The 16,244-nt window shown below is 38.4% G+C and overlaps 1 protein-coding gene across 1 annotated transcript in view; it reads left to right on the forward strand.

The window, feature by feature from the left end:
* Window positions 1–16,244, forward strand: part of csmd3b (CUB and Sushi multiple domains 3b) — a 433,532-nt gene that overhangs the window by 232,433 nt on the left and 184,855 nt on the right. Inside the window, exon 5 of the mRNA XM_085346113.1 lies at window positions 5,514–5,721. Within this exon, the coding sequence (XP_085202239.1) occupies window positions 5,514–5,721 (208 nt within the window). The remainder of the gene's footprint in view (window positions 1–5,513; window positions 5,722–16,244) is intronic.

Here is a 16,244-nt window from a genome sequence, read left to right on the forward strand (position 1 = left end):
ACCCAAAGGTGTTGTTCCAAGGCATCTTTTGTCTTGGTCAGTGTCGGAGGATTGATGTGCTAGATTGCATCACATAATCCTGAAGTACAACCTTTAAGGCTTAACATTCTCAAGAGAGCTGTTTGATGAGGGGAAATAGAAATGTTTGATAACGTTTCATGACAAAGTGTTGAGCCTGCAGTTATAGGAAAAAAAATGTGATTGAATGATGTTAAACTTTTTTTGACCGGCGTATTGAAAGAGATAAATGAATCATTGCAGGTCTTTGAAGAACATTATGTAATTTCTGAAAGTGAAAATAATTATATGCAACCTTTATCTGAGAAGACGTGATAAAGCATTCCTTTTATACTGCAGCTGAGATAGACCAGGGAGCAGTAGGAGATGTAAGGTTAGGCACGGTAATATTTAACACTGTCACACAGATGTGTCATTATGATTGATCAGGCAGGAGCAAGCAGTATCCAAAATTAGCAGGTGCAACAAGGAAATCTGACTAGTTTCATGCCATGTCTGCTGCACACTAACAGAAGGTAATCAGAGTTGGCTATAGGTGTCACACCCTCCCCTGTGAACACGCAACAAATGTCTCTTTTTATTAGAGCAGCTGCTCCTGAAGCGGTCTCTGACCAGGCCTGCCATTACTAGATGACACACAACAGAATTAGTGAGGATCCTAAATGCATCATGTGTCAGCTAAAATGATGGCTTTCATAATGAGTTACAGGCTCCATATTTTCATACAATAATGATAAATTTGTAAAAAGGCTTTTGTCAAAGCATCTAACAGCAAGCTTTGACAATAAACAATATAATATTCATAGTATATACAGTGCTCTGAAAAATGTGTTTGCCCCTCTCTGATTTCTTATTTGTCGCACTTACATGTTTCAGATCATCAAAAAAATGATATTAGACAAAGATGTGCAGTTTTTCTATTCTGCTGTGGGAAAAAGTAATTGTCCTTGGTTGTTCAATCATGAATTAACTGTGATGAGACACATGTTTTGAAAAAAACTGAGTCCAGCATCATGAGCCACTCCCAGGTCTGATTACTGCCAGACTTGTTTAATCAAGAAACCACTTAAACAGAAACTGTCTGACAAAGTGAAGTAGCCTAAAAGAGCTCAAAAAGGAACACATAATGCACTATCCAGAGCAATTTCTAAGTCTTTGGGACTCTACTGAATCACACTGAGAGGCATTATTAACACATGGAGGAAACTGGTGAACCTTCCCAGGAGCGGCCAGCCTTGCAAAATTACTCCAACAGTGAATCAATGGCTCATCCAAGATGTCCCAAAAGACCCCAGAACAACATCTAAAGAACTTTAGGCCTCACTTGCCTCAGTTAAGGTCAGAGTTCACGGTTCAACAATAAGAAAGAGACTCGGCATAAATGGCATCCATGGGAGAGTTGGACCAAAAAGAACACAAAGGGTTGTCTCACATTTGGCAAAAAACATCAGCAACTCGACCTTTGAGTGTCTTAAAATAAACAAAATGAAGGTTTTGAAGTGTCGTACTCAAAATCCAGAATTAAATCAGATCGAGATGGTTTGGTATGACTTTAAACAGTTCGGCCATGCTTGAAAACCCCCCAGTGTGGCTTAATTATAACAATTCTGCAAAGAAGAGTGGGACAAAAATTCTCCATAACAATGTGAAAGACGTATTGCCAGCTACCACAGAAGCTTGATTGCAGTTTTTCCAGCCATGTGTAGCACAATCAGTCATTAGGTTTAGGGGGCAATTACTTTTTTACATTGGGCCAGTTAGGTTTGGATAACCGTTTCCCATCTGAGAAATCATAATTTACAAATTGCAATTTGTATTTACTCTGGATATCTTTGTTCAATATGAAAATTAGTTGCTTGGATGATCTGAAATGTGAAAGTGTGATAAATATACAGAAAATGCACCACAGCACTGTATGAAATAACACTGTCTTTTGTTATATGTAGTCAATAATACTATAGTTTTCGTTCGGATGCAAACTGACAGACAGCTTCCAGCTCTTTTAAATCACTTTCTTGTCTGTGGTTTGTGAAGTGCTGCAGCAGCAAAACTTTATTTGATGTGAGCTGCTGCCTCCAATCATCACACAGCACACTGCTGGGATGTTTTTCAGGGAGTGCTGCAAACTCATCAATTCTAGATTCAGTTTAATTTGTCTGAATCCTACGTTTTTAACATCTCTATATGGACACATGTTCTTGCAAATAAGATAACTTATGGTTTTGGTTATTGCATTTGACTCTGTGGAGTTATCAGCTCATGTGCTCTGGAGACTAGCGTTGTTGTTACTGGTCTTAAATTGACTGCTTGTGCACCTTCCTTTACTGTGACTGCGAGTGCCATTTATCTTTGTTTTGACAAGGTGTCGCTTTTAAAAGTGAGTTATAAAGTTTTCGCTACTTCGAGTATACAGGGGTGTGGGATATGTTTTGCAAACTGTAGATGTTTGATGTATCTTACATTGCTTCGGTACTGAAACTGGCCAGCGAGCTACTTCTGGATGCCTAATAATAAGCTCAGGAGATACTAATAAGGGAGGCTGTGCGACTCATACACAGGGGACACAAACAGGAAAATGCTGTTTTGCTATCTTAAAACAATTGTTCTTTAATATCCAAATTTTTATTATTTTTTAAGGAAGTCAGACACATCGGACAAATATAGTTGCTACATCCTAGTTTAGTAACATTTACTGCATTCATTTAAATCGAGCATTTATATTAAAGCACACAATTTTATATTCTGCAGATCAATGCAAGCTTCTTTTTTTTCCTTTTACAAGTTAATTTCCTTTTGCTCAATAAAACGCACATCAGTGCACCTTGAGGATATTCCACCTGTCTGTCAGCCGTCACATCACTAAGCCGGAGGGCTGGTGGAGGTGTGTGCGTGGGCGTGCACGTCTGCCTGTATGTGTGCGTGGCTGCAGGTGTGTGTCCACTGGTGCTTGTGGACGCCCTGCTGTTGTCATGATAAACCAGTGACAGCTGTCATCCTGCAAGCAGCTCATTCCCATGGTGTGGAAACAGGCACACGCACACACACACACACACATACAATTACACAAGCATACGCATACACAAACAGATCACTGTTCATTGCACTCCTGCAAATGTGATGGGGTCTCAGCAGGTCTTGGTTCGGTGTGTTGGGTCATTTACACAAATCTCCTTACCTGTCGAGCTGAGGAATGAGAGTCTGCCTGGATAACTGAATGGTCTGTCTGTCAGTGCCTGCCCTGCCTGCCTGCCTGCTTGTCTGTCTGTCTGTCTATTTGTATGACTGACAGGTTCAAGGGCCTGTGTGAATTGTGTTAAATTAATAAATTGTTAACAAATTAATAATGCATGTCTGTGCTTCATTCTCAGCACATCAGCACCTGTAGTTCGGGACAATGCACAACATTTTATTTCCATCTCAGCAAATGTGGAACACCGCTTAATGTTTTGACACAGGCACCATTACTAATGACACAGAATCAGTGGAAATGTGTATTGTTCCTAACTTCATACTCTGATCTATTAAAAAAAGGAGTCTGGGTCTATTTTAAAATTCATTTTAACCACTTATTTGATTCATTCTGTTTCTCATTTCCTATCTGGTGCTGTTTGCACCAACACTTTGCCTAATTCAATCTGATCTCTATTTTTGTTTGCTTGTTTGTTTCACTATATTTCTGTTTGTCTCTATTTGTTCCTATCTATTTATGTTCCCCTGTTAGCCTCTTTGTATTTCCTGTCTCTACTCAGTGTTCTGTCCGATTTCTAGTATCTTTTAGTAACGTTTCTATTCATTTCTATGGGTCACCATCTGTTGCTAGAGTCTGTGAGTCTTTGACCAAAGTTATTCTCTTCACCCATCCTGTGGGTGGAGCGTGGTTTGGTCCCTACCTTATCTCTGTCATCTGTACATGCTTCCCCCCCGGGGCAGCACTGCCTGGATGAGCCAGAAAAAGCGTGCATGTATACCTGACAGTGCCTGTCTACACTCTTGTAAAGGATATGTCTTTTTCACTATATCAGTGAGTGCAGTTTAAGGGACGCGCATTTGGTATTCCTCTGTCGTGTCTGAAACTGAACTATGTCAACATGGGAATTCCATTTAATTGAGTGTCATCCCAAATTGCACTTGCTGGTATGTACGAAAACGCATGTCTGCTTTAAGAGTGTGCTACATGCAGTATTGCCTCTTTTATGTATATAACTATAAATTATACAGGTATAATTTATACCATGTTTAAAGTTTGACGCTCTCCGAAAAAAAGGTTCAACATTGTATCTTTTCTCACTGTGATACTGGCAACGCTCAATTTGCTTTTGATAAATACTGTTTAAAATGCAAAAAATAAGCATTTTCTTTGTAATATCCTGAAATGAATTGGGTATTTAAAACATATGTGTAGATAAAAGTATTTTGAAAAAGTGAATTGAGCACACTCTTCTGAAATAAGCTCCCATACAGCCAATGTCCCAGTGACAGAACAAGGTCCAATGTAGTATGTTTTTTTCTCACTGAGTGTATCTGTATAAATTATATGTGTATAATTTATGCCGTGTGCACAGCGCAATCCATGTGTCTTTATCTGTTATACAATAATCAGTACTACTGTCAATTTGACAATGCTCGAAATCAGATGTGATCACCAATTAAAGAAAATCAGGCAAATCGATTTTCACATCTGTTCCATATGTTTTGAACCAAATCAAGGTTTAATTGAAAGATTAACTTTAAAAAAGCCAATTGGGAAACATTTGAATCTAAAGTTCCTAGGTGGTGATTGGAGGAGACGAGAGCGGAGCTCAGGAATTGGAGAAACTGGAAACTTACCCTATTATTGGAGGAGAGGACAGCAGCTCTGGGTGTGACAGGAACTGCAGCCTAACCCTTAAACCCCACTTCTAATTCTAACTGGCTAAAAAAAGCAATAATTTTCTATGACATGTACAGACTTAAAGGCAGATAACTTATAGTCCATAAAGGGCTGTTCAGAGTATCTACTGTACGTGCTAATTTTCATATCTGAAATGCAATGTGAGAGCTCCATATTTCCAAAATATGGTTTTAACATGACTTTACAGTTGATGTGTCATGAGAAAGTTATCCATCTCTAACAATCCAGACACAGCATAACAATCACACTGTAGAGAAAAGAGTGAACCTGTAAGACTAAAAATTACAGTGACTGAGAAAAATCACTTCTTAGAGGGAGAGAGTTGGGGAGTTGGGCTGGCTGAACTTTAATCTGTAAGATTGATTAAGAAATAATGTTAGCTATATTGAGAATGAGATCTTAATTGCTAATTTGGTAAACAGACAGAATCGATTATACTAAATTGTCGATTGTCTCACCCAGTCTAATATAGCTGTGAAAATTAAAACAATTTATTCCAAAAGCAAGAAATTCAATTTAAAAAAAAAAAAAAAAGTCCGCCCCTCGGTCCCTCCTCCTCTCCCTAATCCAGGTTTTCTATTTGTCACTCTGATTTGATTGACAGCTGAGGACACATGTGGGGGCACTGTGAGGGGCGGCAGTGGGGTGGTGACCAGTCCCGGTTACCCCGGCAACTATGGTAACCAAGCCGACTGTACTTGGATCCTATTGGCCGAACCTGGAGACACCATCTCTGTCATCTTTACAGACTTCCAGACAGAGGAAAAGTATGACTATCTGGAAGTGGAGGGATCTGAACCACCAACCATTTGGTGAGTCGTTGTATTCACTTTGCCATGCATGTGTTTATGTCCCCATCAAGGTATTGCTGGGAAAAAGAATTGCTGACTTCTTAAGTTGCAGTCGTTAATTGCAGAATGAAAACGACCTACAATTTAGTGTTAAATTGGGAGAAAAAGAGGTGCATGCAATCAGTCCTGTGAGCAAAATGAAAGCAAGCTGTAGATGCTCTTATTGCAAAAAATGCCTTTTATGACAAGCAGTAAATGGTGGCTCAAACACTTACCAGTAGAGCTTCATAGAACCTGCAGCTGGCCAGTAAAATAAAGAGTATAGCGGTTACAAGTTCCTGGTATATTTGTTGTCTTGTATAAAAAGTGGTGCTGGTTAAAAATTTAACTTTAAAAAAACCTATTTGGTTGACATTTGAGATCTGACATTTCTGCAAAAGCAGGTGTAGACACGTAGTTGCTGAGTTTATGGTTCAATTAAACCACACTTGGAGTACGGTAATAAAAAGTTAGAATGGGTAATAAAAATAAGCTAGAACTCAAGTAAGAACAGGTAATAAAAAGAAAACATTATTATAGATATAAAAGTACAGTTTTTATGGCTTGTTTTGGAGGTATAATAGTTTTGACCTGTGACCTGTGTAAGTGTGTGGGCAACAGTTTCATGTACAATATTTGTGCATGATACTTGTGTACCTCACAGGAATTAACCGATCTGTGCTAGTTTTATAACCCCATGTTTTCAGATGGTTCACTCATAACAATATTTTATCGCTCTGGCTGTTTATTGATTGTTGTTAAATTAGAGTATTGATCAACCATTGCCTTTGCTGTAACCAATTTGAATCTAATCATGCCTTCGAATTGGAGTGTAGGCATGCCTGTGTTGTTGGAAGGAAGTAATAATAGCCAGCTACCTGCTTTTAGGAAAGTGTAGGTGTATCTAGACAGGCGCTCACTTGTGTGATACTTGGAATTATGTTAAATGAAGTCAAGCTATGCTGGTCACATTTCACACATATCCCAAATTGTGATAGTCGCTATATATATAACTTTTAAGATGACACATTAAAACTAATATTTACATATTTAGGAGAATGCATTAACCCTTTAGAGCCGATCGGAGCGGACACGCTCCATTTTGCGTAACTATTTTTAAATCCCGGTAGCTCTGCAACCACGTAAGCTAGCGCAAAATTTTTTTTTGCATATGAAACCGGAGGAGTTGTACTTACATCTTATGCCATCAGCTTGTCCTCGGTCACGGTTTCCTTCCACACAAAGCTTTGCAAAAATAGCATAAAAAGCGCTTGCAGGAACAAAAACATAATATTCCAGAAACACGCTTTGCCGGTCCGATCAGCTGTTCACAACACTTCCTACGTTGGAATAGACGTCAGCGCGAACTTTTGCATTTCCTCCATTACCTGCCCAAAACCGGAAGTGACGTCATTTTCGCGGAAATGTAGTCTTTTTTACCATCAGGGCCTCAGGGCCTATACTGGTCTTTTTAAAAGTTATCTTTGACTTTATGACTTTCTGTGTCGTTTCTGGGATGCTTAGGACTCATATTGCACTGCTGGAAATAGTTTATTTTGATGCATATGCTGCTTTTTTGCAAATTTGCAGTATAATATTTATTTTCGTTTTTCCTGCAGAATATAAAAATTGGTGTATTTCAAAAATAAAACTATGAAGACACTCAAAATAAATTTCCTGTGGTGGGAAACTATTTTGTGCAACTTTTTTGTATTTACAGTTTTGAGGGATAAGCCTCTTAAATTTCTCTAACTAGAAATATATGTTAAAAAAACAAAAACGATTTTCAATTTTTTTGTAGTTTATTGCACTTTTTTGCAATTTATGTAATTACTATGCACTTAATGAACACATATTATTAAAATCTGGGCTATAATGGTTGTATTGATGTATAGCAACTTGAAATGCTCCCAAAAATGGCTCCACAGCATGTAAAAATATAATATAAGCTCTGGCAGACTTGGTTCTATGGTAGGTCTTAAAGGGTTAAAAGCAAAAGAACAACATACAAATATTAGCCTGTAAAAACTAGCTTTACAAAAGCCATAAGAAGTCTCCAGTGATGTGTTCTGCCAGTTTACTTTCTTGTACTATAGAATGAAATATGCATTGATGTACTTATGTTATCATGCCCGATGGCCACAAATTCACAGTGAGGAAAAAAAAGAACACTAATATTTTCAAATACAATTAAATAATTTGTAACAAATTTTCAGCAAGCATAAAGCCATTTAGGTAATTTGTATCTTGCTTTCACTTTAAACCAGAGGCAAATACAGAACCTTACTGCTGTAAAAACTCACCTTCTAAGAATATTTACAACCACTATTTATGGCTCAGTTAGCTTGTTGGCCTTTGGGGGAAAATGTGGTGCTGGCTGGTAGTGTGTGATTTAGTCTGACTGCTGTCTTGGCTCACGTAATATATTACTGTTTAGTTATTTACTTGCTGAATTAACTCTGGAGTCACATACTAAGGTCGCTGCATAGGTTGATTTTCTCATATCATGGGTCTTCTCTGGCAGTCGGGTTGGTCATGCGGTTATAGTTTTCTACTGAGAGGAAAACAGAGACAATCTGGTGTACAGCCTGGAACAAAACTGTTACCAACCTGTCCCGATGCCAATAGAAGCACCTGCTAAACATTTACAGTTGAGGTTTTCTTTGAGGTCAGTGTTTTCTGACAGCCCAACAAGTTTTGATGCATTACATTTAGCACATGTTTAAAAATATCTGTCAGTCCGGTGGATAAATGTATAGCTGAAAACCAGGAGGGACTTAGCATGTCGGTTCTAGGTCTGCATTTCAAACAAAGTATCATACATTGCTGTGCAAAGTCTTGAGGCACCCCTTATTTCTTTATTTTTTGCCTTGAAAATGGGAAACAGGTGCAGCACATTTATTTATTTTATTTATTCTTCAGCACAGCCGGAACTCTCTTAGGTAGCTTTCTTGTAATTTCTTGAAGTAGTCTTCAGGAATAGTTCTCCAAGCTTCTTGGAGGACATTTCAATTCTCTTTGGATGTTGGTGGCCTTTTGTTCTGCTCTCTGTCAAGATGACCCCACAATGCTTCAATAATATTGGGGTCTAGGCTCTGGGGGGTTTTCTATCCAGTATACTTTTAGTGCATTGGTGATGTGTTTGGGAATCATTGTCATGCTAAAAAAAAACAAACAAAAAAAAAAACTATCTTTCTCCCTGGTTTCCTTCCTTATGAATGGCTTCTTGAGAGCCACCCTTCCACTGAGACCATTTCTGATAAGGCTTCAGTGAAGAGTAGATGGATCAACTGAAAGGGCAGATGCATCTCCCAGGCCTTTGACATTGCTTTCAGCTTCTGTTCATCTGCTTTAGATTATTTTTTAGGCCTTGCTTTCTTCTGACCACTACTCATGCTAGGGCCTTCATCTGGATCGGAATTTTCTCCAGGACCCAGGTCAGACTGACAACTTTTTCTTTTCAAATATTTATCGATTGCTATTACACGCTGGGTTGTCTCACTTGCAGCATGACTATTATGTAATTTCTTCTTTGTCTTCTTCTGCTTTACTTTCAGTTGGCAACCCATTTAATTAGAGCAGGTAGTTGTACTGCCCTCTAGTGGAAGAGAATGTAATTGTTCTTGCTGTTACTCAGGCCGGTCGCTTAGGCTACGTTCACACTGCAGGTCTTAATGCTCAATTCCGATTTTTTGATCAAATCTGATTATTTTGTCTGCTTGTTCACACTACAAATAAAATGCGACAGCAAACACGCTCTAGTGTGAACGCTCAAAGCGGCCCGCATGTGCAAAAGAAGACGTCACACACAACGCACTCTGTTTAGACCCAGAGCAAACAATATTGTTTGACTGATGGCCCTTAATATAAAGACTTCGGACTTTACGTTTCCCAATTTTTGCTTTAAGTTATTTTGTTATTTACATAATAATGTAGATAACCTAATAATTATCCTTATTGCTGTTTTAGAGAGGAGCGGTGCTTCAAAGGATAGTTGCAGATTTCTGTCAGAATCTGCAGATTACACAGTACAAATAAAATGTTCACGTTTCTCCAACGTTGTCTTCCCAACAATTTCACTGACATCTACACTGGATGGCCAGGAAGCGTTCGCGATGTCTTATTGGGCGCTTCTCCGGAGCTGATAATTGGCATCTGTCTTGTGTCAGTGACGTAAAAGACGGATTTAATGCGACTTGACCATTCAAACAGCAGTCGCTTTCTAAAACATCGGATATGTATCGGATTCAGTACCACATATGAAAGTGACCCAGATCGGATTTGAAAATATCGGATTTGTGTCATTCACACTGTCATACCATGATCAGATATGGGTCGCATAGGGTCAAAAAAATCGGATTTGATGCGCTTTCGCCTGCAGTGTGAACGTAGCCTTTGTGTACTAATCAGGTGGAACCAGATAATCTTCCACGGCAAACCTGACCATTTCTCACAGCACACCTATGTGCTGCGGCACACTGGTTGGGAAACGGTGAGATAGACCATGCTGATAAATGCTAATTTTGTGACGAATAACTCTTTGGGAATAATTTTATTGTTGCAAAAATATTATTTTAAGCCTGTCAATCTGTGTTGTATTTTATTTTCCATAGATTCAGCTCTAAAAATGTAATCTTATTGTGTGTTTTGGTGACAGGCTGCTAGTAACAAATAGCCTAAAGATACAGTGAAAATTGTCAGGTACAAGGACTGGAGTGAACATGAGTCAAAAAGCAACCAATGTCCAAAGAAAACCTCTGAAAGACCATCAAAGAACACTTAAAAGGCAGGAAAGTATTCCTCTTGGAAGCAAAATACAAAGAATTAATTGGTGATTCAAGACTTTTGCAGAGTTCTATACGTATAAGTCTTCCCGTCTAACATTGATTGCCTCGTGGCTTGACGAAATAACAATTTCACTTTGTCACTTTGATCTTTTTTTTAAATGCAAAGTTATTTTTCCAATAAGTTATTGAGCCCAAACAAATTAGATTTTCCAGTTAGCTTCAATTCAAAGAACAGATACAAATCACATCCATTCATGTGTTTGTGTTTTGTTTTTTGTTTAAGTATCCATGCTGGTTTGCATGCGAGTAGATTATTTTTTCATTGACTGTCCTCTCTGTCCTCATAGAAATTCTTGAAACTTGATATTGACAAAAAGTCACTCTGTCAACAACACTGTTCCCATGCCCCCACTCTGTAAACACTGTCTTATCAGAATGATTATAATTATGGAAGGGAGGAACACATTAAAATAACATTAAAACAGTTGAGCAGGTAGCATGCTTTATATTTGAAGTCAGCAACACCTAAAGGCAATTTCTGTTATAAGAGATTTCTGTTTATGCACTGCATTAGGAGTCCAAAGAAGCCGATCTTATCAGAGCATTTGTGGGAACGGATTACACAGACATTCTTTTGAAGTGATCTTGACAATGTCAATGCCATTAGCACCGTTAGCATTCAGCAGAAGGAAAATCAGGCCAGCTGTTTCTGGTTAAATTGACAGGAGCCTGTTGACAGTTGTTTTTTCTTTGTAAATGTTTTTTTCCCAAAGCCTATTTGAGGTAAGACATCCAGATTGCAAAACATGCCCAGATGCTTTGTAAAAATAAAAAAAGGCATTACTTTAGCTCGCTTTTGAATTCATACAGCAGTGGTTAAAGCCAGTGACAAGAATTTATTAGATTTTGTTACTCTGAAGAGGTTTGTATTATCACTCACTGTATTACTGCTATTTGCATCTGAAATAGTTTCTTTTTTTCATTATATATATATATATATATATATATATATATATATATATATATATATATATATATTAGGGGTGCAACGATACACAAAATTCACGGTTCGGTTCGGTTCGATACTTTGGTGTCACGGTTCGATGTTTTTTTGATACAAGAAAATGTTCATGCTTTAAAATTATAAATATATATTTTGACTCAAACATACAGTTTTTAAATTTAATGTTGCTGAAACAACAAAGGGATAAAATAATAAATCTATCTGATCGAGAAATCACTCATGTTTGGAAAAGAGAGTTTATTACAGAGAAATGGCTCTTTCCAAAATAAAAGCTATACTATACGCTTCTTCTGGGCTATATTCTCAGCAGCATATTAAACATATTAGGTCCCCATAAGGAGAATCATGTGCTAACGGCTGTCTAAATGACTCGGGTAAAGTTTGTAGCATGCGTGCTTGTTGTTTTTGTCTGCTTCCACTTGTCTTTGCACTAGGATGATGTCAGCTTAAATGTGCAGTCATATTCATTTTGTTCCCACTAGTGCTGTCAGCGTTAATCTGAAATGACGTTAACGCCACAACACGGCAAATCTCCGTTAACGAGCTACCGCGGCTCGCCCCGTGCGTAGGGCTGGACGGCCAACACGTTAATGAGCTAACTGCGCTAACACACTAGTTCCCACCAATGTAATTGAGCATTGCGTGGCACATCCGACATACTGTTTTACTTTTGTCCATGACGCGCTTACCTTCAGGGTCATACGTCACATGAAAACCAAAATAGTTCCAAACGCCAGATCTGAATGAGGGTGGGGGAGGTTCAATTTGCCATGTTGCAACGAGAGCTTAGCTTCTGTCTCGCTAGCTTGCCCTGCGCTCAGTGAATCTGCGTTCGACTACTCCGCCTAGGCTGCACTGTCGAGCGCAGATCCACTGAGCTCTCAACACAGACAGCATCGTCAGAAGAAAAGTTCATAAAATAAATTAAAAATTTTGCATTGTTCGACATATGCGTACCGAACCGAAAGCACTGTATCGAACGGTTCAATATCGATACGAGTATCGTTGCACCCCTAATATATATATATATACCCGTGTTGAAAAAAGGTTGCAGTCCCTTTAAGAGCTGACCTATTATATGTAATTGGCTCTTGGAGCTGTTACAAATAGACGTGTCCTATTTTCTAGGATTATATAAAATTGTGTTTCTATGTGCACATTTCTCATTTGTTTCATAGCTGAAATGCACCTTTTGCTTCCTTTTTCTTCAATTCTTGGAATCACCATTATTGTTATTACCATTGCTTTAAAAAGAAAAAAAAATAGGCCTGGATTATTAGAAATCTATCTTTTTCTTCAATTTGAGGTTTTGTTCAGCTATAGTGCTTTTTTGTTATTATGATACACCGACTGAATTTAATGTCACGTCCGTACAACCATAACACAGTTCTATGATGAAACAATTTAAGACGGGTAAATATCCAGAAGCCAAGTTACAGATACATTGGAAGGTGTCTTAACTAATCAGAGTGTCCCTGGAAAGTCCCGGGACTTGGAAGGGTGCAAATGAGATCCTTATTATTTACTGTGGGCAAAATAAACAACCAGCTGATTTGACATCAAAGGGAGTGTGCTTTTAAAATAGGTTCAAACGATATTTGGGTATCTAACAGATATCAGTAACAGTGTAGGTGTTTTTGCATCTCTAAACTGGTAAAAAATTATCATCAAAGTTGGCTTGATAGGTGCTACTTTTTCTCTAGAAGTTATTAAATAAACATTTGGCATGTACAAGCAAAGGCGTAGTTCACTTTAAATGACATCATTAGCAGTGGCAAAATGTAAGCTATTGACTCTTTTGCTGCATGATAGTTCTTGTAAATGCCAGCACTTGATACCTGATTTCCTCAAAAATTGACTCACAACACCAAGTACTAATATACTAATTTCCATAGACAATTTAGGCAAGAAGCTAATAGCTAAAATGCTATTTTTCATTGCAATTAGAACAGAAAGCTAATGGCTAATTTTCCAGTAATAGTGAGCGCTTGGAATAATTTGCTATGTGTTTATCAGTTGCTTTGGGGCTATCAGCAGCGTTTTCACACTCACACCGCCGTACTCAGATACAGCCTACATCCATGTTTATACACACTGTCACTTCTCCCACGCATTCGCAAACGTGCACATCCACCGAGACCCTCTCCTTTTCAGACACTTGTGTCTAATCAGTATGCAGAGAGGTTTGCTTGTGCCTATGAGAGAAGTATATCACTGCAAACTAAATGCCTGTAATCCTAGCCTAACACTACACACTCATACACACAAGCACACACTTATTATTTTTTGTTGTTTCAGAGTCAGTTGCCCTTGAAACCAAGTAGAGCATCTTAAATAGAAGGATCTCTTTCTCTCTCTCTGCCTTGCTTCTTCTTTCTCTCTCGGTCTCTCTCTTTCTGTCACTCCATTCTTTCATATCTGTCTACCTGACTACAGAAAATGGCACACTGTTTAGTGCAATTAGGTACACCTACTTGACAGCTCGTCACAAAATCCATGGTAATGGTGGACTCGGCTATTCAAACTCTGTCATTTATCAATTCCCTGCTTGTCTAGAAACACTTTTTAGGGCCACTAAAACTTAATTTTTGTCAGCTTCGAGATGGAGTCGAAACCCTGTTGCCAAGTGCTTGGCGTCATATCACTGCAGGCAGGTTGATTTAACAGACAGTTAATTGTGCTCTGACACCACAGTATGATACAGATATTCTCACACAGCCATTATACAATATGCCTAATATTCATTTTGCAATTCACACACACAGTATACAGATGTACAAAAAAACAGCTGCTCCACATCGCTATGCAAATTCACAATACTTTCTGTTATAGAAGCTTTCATTTCAGTGTGTGCTTGTTTTTGAACAGCTAACACTACGACATTAAAAAACAAACTTCAGTTTGCAATCAGCCCTCATAACCCGATGTAACGGTACTCTGTGCCCTATGATCACATCTGAAACAGCAACACGTTTAATGGGGCAGTATGCATTGAACTTCACAACTGCAAAAACAGACCTTAGTGATTGTCTGTAAAGTCAGAGCATCTCAGAAGTGCATGATGTGCCCACTAGATTATAGGGGTGTTAGGTGAAAATCACCAAAGTAAACATTGTTTTCTTGTTCTTGTTCTCATTAGTCACTTGTTTTGCCTATATTGGAATACAGTTCATTTTTTCTTTATAGCATTTGAAGTTATACATGTTGTTGTTGCATATTTTAATAGTAAATAGTTGCATATTATACATTTTTAACTTTGCATAGTTAGATCAACAAGGGCGGCATCAGCTTTGCTCGCTGATAACAAAAGCCATTAAAAACCATATACATCCAAGATCCACACACCATAACCCAGGAGTTTATAACGTGCTTGTTATGCTTCATTGTTGCCTGTGATGACATTTTTTTAATATAACAGAAATAGCTTTTACAGACTTTACTCTGGCAAATAGGGCCAACCTGCTGACAATGTTTGATTTAATGGAGAGTAACAGCTAAGCACTGTGTGACTGGAACAAGTCCAGGTTAGTCACAGAGATATGAATCACGTTTCTCCCACATCATCAGTCCAAATTTACTCATAATGTACAGTGATGAAATTGCTCTGTTCTTCTACATGGCTCAGCCTTATATCGTTCTGTCTGTTCGTAGTCGTCGTAGCACATCACATGTTACAGGAGGGGTCTGCTGTTCTCATAGCATTAGCATTCGTTTGAAATACAGAAAAAGAAGCTCTGTGAGAATGTGTGTGAGTGTGTGAGTGATGTTATGCTTGCCGAGTGCTAATCAATGCTCCTGGCAGAGAGGATGCTGGGATAGCGGCAGCATCCCGAATCGGAAATGGAACAGTGACCTTGAACACAAACACACACCTTCTCTGTTTTTTTCACACACTCAGCAAACAAACACACATATCAGATCTTTCCAAATATGTATCTAAAGATACAGGAACACACAAGCATATCAATACAGACGAACAGGGAGCCATGCTAGTCTGGTTCCAGGTGTTTGAATCAAATTCCACAAGCCTGTGTTGACAGAGTTCAGTATTTCAGATTAGCCCCGTGCTGTCTGTAATGACTATGACTCAGAAAACCAAGATGCATTTGTAACGTGAAAAAAAATAACAACAAAAAAAGTAAAAAAATAATAATAATAATTCAGCCCTGGATTGGTGCATCTCCATATTTGTTTGGGGTTTTTTTTCTTGCCCAAAATGATCTGAAATCACATCAGCAACTTATTTTAAAGAGTCCATTATCATCCAAATTCATGCACCAAAATCACTCTCTTGGAGAGCTGGTAAATAAGTTCATGATGTAGACTATTTTCCACTGAATCTATTTGCAACAGGGCTTATAGGTTATAGTAGTGACCTTCACACTCTTCCTCTGAGGGCATCAATTTTTAAATCCAATTTCTGGTGGCCCAAAGCATAATTTAGGTCTACAAGGCTATTGTCTAGGCATGTCAAGGCAAATTCACTCCATTATTAACCCACACCTTTGATGGGCTTTGAAACAAATTACCGAAATCTTTTGGGAAAACACCGTCTTATTTGTTGGACCCGCACAGAAGAAGAATAGAGGAGATGCAAAAAAAAAACAAAAAACGGAGTAGAGTGAGGGACTTGTCATGGTGTTTTAGTGAGGCGGTGTCAGGTCACGTAGAAGAAGACAAGAAAGGAAAAGAGA

This window comes from Diplotaxodon limnothrissa, linkage group LG22 (genome assembly GCF_057381915.1).
Source record: "Diplotaxodon limnothrissa isolate DT_005_m linkage group LG22, D_limnothrissa_male_GT1.1, whole genome shotgun sequence".
NCBI classification, from domain to species: Eukaryota; Metazoa; Chordata; class Actinopteri; order Cichliformes; family Cichlidae; genus Diplotaxodon; species Diplotaxodon limnothrissa.